At 49.6% G+C, this 9498-nt stretch overlaps 1 protein-coding gene across 1 annotated transcript; it reads left to right on the top strand.

The window, feature by feature from the left end:
• The first annotated feature begins 230 nt into the window (after positions 1-230).
• LOC137668545 (solute carrier family 2, facilitated glucose transporter member 3-like) lies at positions 231-8864 on the top strand. The gene is made up of 10 exons (XM_068410139.1): positions 231-245; positions 3305-3400; positions 4736-4896; positions 5212-5452; positions 5629-5791; positions 6448-6635; positions 7015-7119; positions 7558-7659; positions 7925-8128; positions 8649-8864. Exons 1-10 carry the CDS (start codon positions 231-233, stop codon positions 8862-8864), a joined length of 1491 nt encoding a protein of 496 aa, XP_068266240.1.
• The last annotated feature ends 634 nt before the right edge of the window (positions 8865-9498 follow it).

The raw sequence follows: 9498 nt of genomic DNA, 5'->3' as shown, positions 1-9498 counted from the left end.
TGGTCATTGCGGGATGCCGCGGAGCGCCCCGCCCCCTCCCCTGGCGGAGGCTATAAACGCACGGCCGCGGTGGGCCGCGGGGTGGGGCGTGTTGGGGGCGGAGCACGCAGTGCGCAGCCGAGTTGCCGGCTTGTCCTCGTGGGTTCCGTTAGGTGGTGGAGCCGTTGGCCAGCAGCCCTTGGCCAGCAGCCCTTGGCGGCCGTCAGTTGCTCGCCATCCTTCGCCTGACCATGGATGCCAAAAAGGTAGGGAGGGAGCGTGGATTTAATCTTCTTCTTCTTCCTCCGCAGGCAGCGGTGCGGCTGCTGCGAGGTAGTTGCCGGCGGGCAGCTGCCGCTCGGGTCCCCTGCACGCCTCGGCGAAGGGCAGGAGAGGCGGGGGAGGTGGTTGCGACTGGCAGGTGGTAGGGATTCGTCGCCGTCTCGTTGTCGGTTGCCGCCGGGTGTCTGTTGGTCGTGGCGAAGGTGGATGCGGCAGTGGTGCTGGCAGGCCGCAGTCCTTCGGCAGGTGGCTCGGGAAGAGCCCCGTCTGCGGGAGGCGGGGCGTAGGGGGGAGCCGTTTGGGAGGGGTCAGTGCAGGTTGTAAGATTGATTTGTGTTCGTGCATGTGGCCTGACGATCCACAGGATGCGCCATCCGTAACGATCAGGTTTATTTTGCTGGCCGGGCAGCACTCGTTTGTCCCAGGATTCGTGATGCTAAAAGAGGGATTACTCTTAAAGGCTTTTTTTTTTGGTGGTGATGGTATGGCTTATAACAAAAGTAATTTTAAGTTTCAAAAAGCAAGCAAAGCATATCCTCTCCCTCTTTCTCCTTTGGAGAGCGGGCGATAGAGTGTGTCGGTATCGTAGTCCATCTGCAGCTACGAGCGAGGCGTGGGCCGCTGGAGTGAGCTAATGACTGCGTGTGTTTGAACGCATCAAGGGGGGAAAGCAGGCAGGCGTGAGGAAAGAGGGAGACAACACATATCCAGCTGAACCGGGTGCAGGATGCCAGGGGATTACAGTTACACAGGAACGGCAGAATCGGGGAAGCCCGGGGCCGTCACGGCTGTATTGATGGGAGATGCGGGTAGTGTGAGAAGATGAGGCAGAGGAAAGCAGAGCGTCTGGTCAAGGTCGCTCAGCGGAGGGCTGAGAGGCCGCTTTAGCTGGATTCAACAAGTTGTACTGCTCCGAGGTTCTGGTCAGTGAAGGAGAGAGGGGGCTGGTGAGAAGCATCTCCTGGATAATGAAGGCTGTTGAGGCTTGTGGTCAGAGGGAGGGGTGGTGGTTTGAGTTCCTTGCCGATGTACAGACCTCAGCCTTGAGGCTTTGGGTAGGGCGGGTGTAGCTGTACTATTTCTGAGCTCCTTGTTTGCGTTTTGGGAAGTGAGGCGCTTCCAGCAGTAACAAATGATCCGTATATTAGATCACAGTCTGGCTCCCTGGAGGGGATTGGTCAGGCGGTGTGATGTCTAGGTCGTATGAGACTGGGTAGGAGACGAACAGCAGGCCACGGCCAGGAGAAGGGAGTATGAAAGAGGGTAGAAGACCTAACTTCCTTATAGCTTTTGTATGTACCATGTAGGTAAGGGATACCGACAAAGTGGGTACCCTATGGTCACTGCTGTACCCAGAAGAAAAAGACCAGCTATGACCACTGCAAGCCATGACAAAGCAGAGCCCTGGGGGGAAAGATGCTCTTATGTTGAGTCACTGTTGAAAATGTGGGGAGCTGGGTTTTGTCTTCAGTTTTGCTATACTTGCTGACTAGGGATGACCTGGCCTGAAGTCCTAAAAGTGCTTAGTTGTCTTAATGCCCTTTTACAGGCATCCAGCTGCTTTGCAAGAGCTGTGTCCTCGTGGCTCTGTGCCAAACTTGCTTGCAGCAAAAATGAGAGGAGCGGTCAGAGAGCAGCAGGGAGAAGGCCTAGACCACCTAGGGTGTGTTCAAGTGTGAACGCTACCTCGGGAATCATCTGCCCCCTGCAAGGAAAGGGCCTTGCTCCCTTTGTCTCCATCACTAACCTTGGCAGGAAGATAGCTCAGCCTGAGACGTTTACGTGATGTAGGTGGGGGAAACCATGCCTGAGAGTAATTTCCCCAGTTTCTGTTTACAGGGCCTAACTGGTAGCTGTGTGAGTGTTGTTCAGGCCAGAAGCGCCTACATGCTTGGCTTGAAAGATTGGTAAAAGTGGTGTGAGCGCTGGCAGAATGTTATTGACAAAAATTAGGGCAGCCTTGGGAGCCCTTGCTCCTGGAGCTGAGCCGGAAAGTGAGAGACTGGAAGAGCTGTGACAGTAGGCCCCACTTTTCTCTCCTCTGCCAACCTTAGGACAATAATTGGAAGGCCTGTGAAAAGGGACTGTTAATATTTTTGGAAAAGCTTCCAATCCCTCCTGAGACAGAAACATGGTATTTCCAAATTGTGCCAACTCAAGCTCTGGCCATCTAAGTGCCAACTCCTCAGTCACCTGCTCCCCACGCCTCCCTAACACAGAGCTGGCTTAAATGCCACAAGCTTTTAAAAACGTAGAAAATGTCAGATGCTTTTCACTGACACTTAAATTTCTCAGTCTGTGGGACGTCTGAGGTTGGACCTTCAAGCTTCCTCTATGGCTCTGAGGGCTCAGCAGTTTTTTATTTGAATTTAATAAGTAGAGATTTACACACTCAAATTCCAGGGGCCGTGCTTCATTTAAAATACAAAGTATTGCCACAGCATCAAGAAAAATAAAGGGGAAGGTTGGCAGCACTGCCACCACCTCTGTGAGGCAGGCTGCTGTGCCAGGTGCCCTGGGGCAGGGTTGGTAAGCTCTAGCCTGGGAAAAGCAGGCCTGTTGCTGAAGAGTGCATGTTTTAACTGTCAGGAGTGACTGCCAGTGTAGCTCATGGGCAGATCTGAGTTTCAGCTTATGGGAACTTGTCAGTTGGCATGGGGAAGAGTTAGACCCTTGTTTCATGACATGCCAGAGATCAGCAAAAGCTTTTCTGTAAAGCAGATCAACCCAAAATAACGGCCACTAATGCAGCCAGTGTATTCATTAGTAATGAGTTGAGAATAGTTGATGAAGGTCAGGAGATAATAAAGGTTCTGACAGGCCTTCCTACTTCTAGTCACAGAACTTTTTCCTGCTGTACAGTTGCATCTCCCTTTCCAGGGTCTCTGTTACCCTTGATGGATAAAAGCCCATTCCCTGCCCTTGGCACACTTGTACATGGCACCTATGAGCTGCAGCTGTTGTTCATGTTGAAGAGAAACTCTAGTTGTGTAGAAAGCATGAATAACCAAATTAACTAAATGTTTTCTCTCTCTTTCTACAGAAGATCACAGCACCACTTATCTATGCGGTTTCCATTGCTGCCATTGGATCTCTCCAGTTTGGGTACAACACTGGTGTCATCAATGCTCCCGAGAAGGTGAGAGGAAAGAATGAGTTGGGGAGATGGTGTGAGTGAGGGGCTGACAAGAAAACAAAGGTGTAGAAAGGAGAGGAGCTGTCTCTGAAGCAGCTAATTCTGGTTTAGGAAGTCAAGAAGACATTCAAAACCTCCTCTCAACTACAACAATGGACAGGAAGGGCAAAGTTTTGGGGAGGAGAGAGAGCAAGCAGAGAGGTTAATTCTCTTAATTAGGAGTGCAGAGGAGAGGTCCATCTGCCATTTCCTGGTAGATCTATATTTGATGCGTGGAGGAATGTGAGCCACTTCAGTTTTGAGTCACAATAAACCAGCCATGGCAGAAGGAATGTAGAGAGCAGTGTGCAGAAAAAGAGTTGAGGGTTGGTAGGGATTACAGTTGCTCTAGTTAATTTATCTCAGGGAGCATCTCAGGCTTCTTTCTTTATTTGTTTATTCGTTCCTTGTGTTAGATGTAGATACAGTGCTTGTAAAAGGGTTGTGACTGGGACACTCTGACCAAATCATCTCATGACTGCAGCCTAAGAAAGAAGAGATGAAGAAAACGAGAAATGTGGTTTTCTTGTAACTATAAGATAGTTCCCCTTGAGAACTGAGTCACCAATACCACATCCACCCTGTCTCTGGGAACAGATGTCACACCACACGTTTGGGGGGGGGTGGGCGGTCCTCCCTAGCTAATGTCCTGCTGCCATCTGCTGGGGGCAGATGCTCTGGGGCCATGTCCCCCTCAGCCTTTGCAGAATTTCCCTCATTATCAAAGGGGTTGCCTCGGAAATCAGCAGCACAACCCCGTCACATCCCCATGGGACCACAAAGGACTATTGTACCTAATGCTGCAGTCTTTCAGGCTTAGCTCAGTGAAACTTTGTGTCTCTTAAACTGTTTCCATCCCAGAAAGCCTGTTCCTGCTGCCAGAGTTCTGGTATTGCCAGAAATGTTCCCTTCCATTCTCTGGTCACATTTTCTTGCTCCCTCTCACTCCCAACTGTCTCTCACACCCCCTCAAGCACCACCAGTGACTCACATCATCCAGAAACATTCAGAAGATAAGCCTGTTTTCCTTAATCATCACTGGCCCACTGCCACCACGTTCAGTGAAGCAACCTCTTCGTCACCATACTGCTACCTATCTCTGAACTTCTCAGAGTTCCTCTTTCTGCACCCTGATCTTCCTCTTGTATGACTTATTGCTGCCTACTGAATTTTTAGGATCTATCATTGCTTCTTGCCTCCATGAAAACAGAAGAAAGACCTCAGAAATAATCTCCCCTTCCCAGTGCAAAGTGCCTCCCACTGGATTGTAACTCTGTCCCCACCTGGTTTCTCTTGCAGATCATCCGGAGATTCTTCAACAGAACCTTGTCAGAACGGAGCGGGGATGTTGTCTCCCCAGAGCTCCTCACTTCTCTGTGGTCCCTTTCTGTGGCTATCTTCTCGGTAGGAGGTATGATCGGCTCCTTCTCAGTCAGTCTATTTGTCAACAGATTTGGCAGGTAAGTTGGGAAGCCAGATATGAGCCATTAGGGAATTCTTCCCTCCTACAATGGAGTGTTGGGAGGGAGAGGGCAGAGGTGAGAGGAAGGGAGGAGGAGGAAGAGGTGGGAGGTGGCAGAGGCTGGGGAGGAAGAAAGCAAGAATGTGTGGGCTGCAAAAAGAAAGAGTTGCAGGCCAAGGCAGGAGCTGAATGGGAATTACTCTGTTCTCCTCCCACCTCTGAGATGGGGTCATGGGTAGATTTACCCCTCTCCCAATGATTTTCCCACTGTACTGCCAGTTTAAGCTCAGTCTTGACATCTTTACCCTGGCAGGAGGAACTCCATGCTGATGGTGAACACCTTGGCCTTTGCTGGTGGCACTCTCATGGCCTTCTCTAAGACGGCAAAGGCAGTGGAGATGCTGATTATCGGCCGCTTTGTTATTGGTCTCTTCTGTGGTCTCTGCACTGGCTTTGTGCCCATGTACATCAGTGAGGTCTCGCCCACCAGCCTCCGTGGAGCCTTTGGCACCCTCAACCAGCTGGGCATTGTTGTGGGCATCCTGGTGGCCCAGGTAGGCTTGACACAACCTGATCCTTCCCTCAGGGGAAAGAGGGGCTGGGGGAGGGTGAGGTGGGCTGCACTTACCATCAGGTGCAGTATGTTGTCCTGTCATACTCACTGGTGTGGGAGTGAGGAATCAGATCAGAGTATTTAAATCACTTTATTTTTCTCCAATTCTTGGTGTAGATCTTTGGCCTGGAGGGAATCATGGGGACTGAGACACTTTGGCCACTGCTTTTGGCGTTCACGGTCCTCCCAGCAATCCTGCAGTGCGTGGCTCTTCTTTTCTGCCCTGAGAGCCCCCGTTTCTTATTGATCAACAAGATGGAGGAAGAGAAAGCGCAAGCAGGTAAGAGCTCATCTCTGAAGGGGCAGGGCTGTATTCTGCCTCCCAGCCTGCACTGAACTTGAGTGGGATGCCAGAACTGACTCTGGAGCCTGTGATGGATCAGGGTGTGACTCCCGGAGGGCACCAGGCCTACCCTCCCATCCTTTAGGTTGCACCAGTGCCAGGAAGTGTGAGAAACGTGGCAGCCCAACAGAGACTCCAGGTGGGATTAAGATGTGAGGAGTGGCACCTGGCCTGATGGGATGTAGCAGGGCCAGCTGCTGCAGCTCTGTTAGCTCCTCCTGAAAGGCAGGAAATAGGCTGACATTTAACAAGGACCTTGGAGGGTGTTTCCCTCTCCTACTGCAGAGGGCTGAAGTCAGCTCTGGCAAGCATGTGAACAGAACGAAGGGATCAAACGTAAGTTTGGAGATCAAGCAACATGAGCAGGACCGGGTCCTGGTTTCCATGCTGATCACAGTGCCCTGACCTCTAGGTTGAAAAGATGAGCAAGGCTGCATGCAGAGGCTCAGTCTTTCCCACATAGCAGGCCCAAACACTGACTGGCAGGTGGTCCAGTCTTCCCAGTGTGCCCTCCCTGAAATAGCAGGGCAGAGTGGGGGTACCTGCTGGCTTTGTGTGTATTATACCTCGCATTTTTGGATTCCTCCCTCCAGTTCTCCAGAAGCTCCGTGGTACACAAGATGTGTCTCAAGACATCCTGGAGATGAAAGAAGAGAGTGCTAAAATGTCCCAGGAAAAGAAAGCAACTGTGGCAGAGCTCTTCCGTTCTCCAAAATACCGTCAACCCATTATCATTGCCATCATGCTGCAGCTCTCCCAACAGCTCTCAGGCATCAATGCTGTGAGTTATCTTCCTGTCCCATCTTCTGGGCCTACCTTATCTCTGGCTACACTTGCCGCTAATGTTGAGAGAACTGTGCTTTCAAAAACCCTTTTTTGTGCCTTGACTGGAAGTCACTGTTTTGTGATAACTCCAGAGATTGCTAAGATGGAAGGTGGAGATCATACTGGCTTTCACTTTTCCCATACACACCCTGGCAAGACATTGCAGCCTTGCATCAAGGGAATGAACCTTGACTGGAAGCATGCTGCTTTATACTGCTGAACGCTTCTTAGAAACTAACTCCCTGTTGGGCCTGCAAGCCATTATGCAGGGAACAAGAGGCATGCTCTCAAACACTGGAATCATGACGGTGTCTAACTTTTGCTTCTCTTCCCAGGTATTCTATTATTCTACCGGGATTTTTGAAAGAGCTGGTATCACACAGCCTGTGTATGCCACCATTGGAGCTGGCGTGGTAAACACAGTCTTCACTGTTGTGTCGGTAAGTGGAACAGGACCTTATGGTGAGAGGGACCTTGTCTGCCTGGGCTTTTTTGGGAGATGTGACTGAAGACAAGTAGCCAGGTTGTAGCAAAGCATTGGCCTAGGCAATGGCCTATAAGAACAAAGAAAAGAGTGCATTAAAAGCATTGTGGGAGAGGAGGCGGGGAGAAAGAGGTATTGTTAACCTTTTAGAAGAAAGGGAGGGTGAAAAGGAGTGCATGGGGGGAAAGAATGATGAGAGAAGGCAGGAGCAAGAACCAGAGAGGAAAAACTTGTGCCAGATGGAGCAGCCTAGTGACCTGCAGTGAGATCACCACGGGCGCTGAGGGCTACAGGCAGATAAAAGAAAGAGGTGCAGAGCACACTGAGCAAGGGAGCCTCTTCTGCTCTTACTGCCAAAGTCATGGATTTTTTTCTCCTTCTGCCATGTTTCCAGCTGTTCCTGGTGGAGCGTGCAGGGCGCAGGACCCTTCATTTGGTTGGTTTGGGTGGCATGGCTGTGTGTGCTCTTCTTATGACTGTCGCTTTAGCTCTGAAGGTGAGCAATTAGTGTTCTGGTCCAGGCTGACCCCATCAGGGAACCTATAAGACTATACATCTGCCTTGCCCTGCAATTCTGCCCTCTAGGCAGGTACAGCTGGGACTAGAGCTGAGTGTGTGGTGGAGAGCACAACTTCCTATCTGTGGAAACTGTGCCACAGTGTTCACAGTGCATCTGAGAAAGTTGTGACTCTGGAGGTGACATTGTGCTGAGCCATATTTGCCTCTCAAATTGCAGCTGATCATGTTTTGTTCCCTTGCAGGACATTGTGGAGTGGATCAGATACATCAGCATTGTTGCCACTTTTGGCTTTGTGGCTCTTTTTGAGATTGGCCCTGGCCCTATCCCCTGGTTCATCGTGGCAGAACTCTTCAGCCAGGGCCCACGGCCTGCAGCCATGGCAGTGGCTGGTTGTTCCAACTGGACCTCTAATTTTCTGGTGGGAATGCTGTTCCCCTATGCAGAGGTAAAGACCCAGTTTGCAAAGCATTGTGAGAGTGCTGCAGCATTGGAATAGGTGTCCAGAGAGTGGTTGTAGAATCTCCATCCTTGGAGACTTTAAAGCTTGACTGTATGACCCTTAACAACCTGATCTCTCCTCGAATTTGAGCAGAGGGCTGGTCAGTCTTCCCAGAGGTCCCTGATTCTGTATTCTGATTGTTACTGAAGGTTGAGTTGTGGCTCACCTTGTATTCTGCTATCTTAACTGCTTGTAGCTTACAAATAGTTGGAAGAGACACCTTAATTAGCACACCAAGGCTCTTCCTTTAAAAGCCACAATTTTAGTCACCCCCAGGAACATTAAAGCATTTCAGAAGCCCACAGGAACCTGATTTCATTTTAAAAAAGTGCTGTGTTGAGAAAAAGTCAGTAAGGGCATTGTTGGAGAAAGGTGTTAGAATTTTGAGCTGTCAACAGCAAATGACCTTGCATTTAGGTTTATGACCTTTTCAGATTAAAATCTCCTGCTTTTGTCCTCCCTGCAGAAAGTATGTGGTTCCTATGTCTTCCTCATCTTCCTTGTTTTCCTGGTCATCTTCTTTGTCTTCACATTCTTCAAAGTGCCGGAGACCAAGGGCAGGACTTTTGAAGACATCTCCAGGGGCTTTGAAGGGCGAGCAGAAGGCAGCCCCACATCACCTGTAGAGAAGAACCCCATGGTGGAGCTGAACAGCATGCAGCCTAACACAGAAGTTGCCTAAGAGTCACGACATACCCCTTCGACTATTACGTTATTAAAGAGTCATGAAAGGAATGAGCAAAGAAAACCATGAGAACTGGGACATTTTTTCCCCCCCTCAGTTGCTGCTGTTTTCTTCTTTGCATCCACATACTCCCCCATTCTGCCAGGCTTACCAGCATTAAGCAAATCTGATATGAGTGATCCCATTTTCAAGTACTGGAAGGCACCTGGCACTTGCAAAAATAATCTCATCTTCCCTATCACAAACATCAGAACAGAGAAGACCTTGTAATATTTTTGCTTTTCTCACCTGTAATTGCTATTTGGGGTTAACATACTTATGCACACAGTGACCATTATCTATTTGAATCTAATTACTATTTTTGTAGTGAGTTGAAGTGACCCACTAAACAAGTCCCCGGCCCTTTGAGTCTACTCTGTATGTGTGTGTGTGTGTGTGTGTGTGTGTGCAGTGTTACACTGGAATTTAACTAGCCTACCAAAAAGCCATCCGCTTGCTTTTTCCTATCCAGTGTGCACTTTTTTCAGCCTCAGGAAAAAGGGGATCAAGTTACATGCATATTTTTTCCTGCTCTTTTATTTTTTTTGTATAGACAGACTGAAAGCGTACTTTTACTTAAGTTTATTTATTT

The sequence above is a fragment of the Nyctibius grandis genome, chromosome 11, assembly GCF_013368605.1.
Source record: "Nyctibius grandis isolate bNycGra1 chromosome 11, bNycGra1.pri, whole genome shotgun sequence".
NCBI lineage: Eukaryota > Metazoa > Chordata > Aves > Nyctibiiformes > Nyctibiidae > Nyctibius > Nyctibius grandis.
This window is presented reverse-complemented; position numbering and strand designations above follow the sequence as displayed.

Excerpts from the sequence above, each read along its gene's own strand:
- LOC137668545 (XM_068410139.1), top strand. Across the intron at positions 7,660-7,924 it reads CTGTCGCTTTAGCTCTGAAG|GACATTGTGGAGTGGATCAG; the intron begins GTGAGCAATTAG and ends GTTCCCTTGCAG. Across the intron at positions 8,129-8,648 it reads TGCTGTTCCCCTATGCAGAG|AAAGTATGTGGTTCCTATGT; the intron begins GTAAAGACCCAG and ends TCCTCCCTGCAG.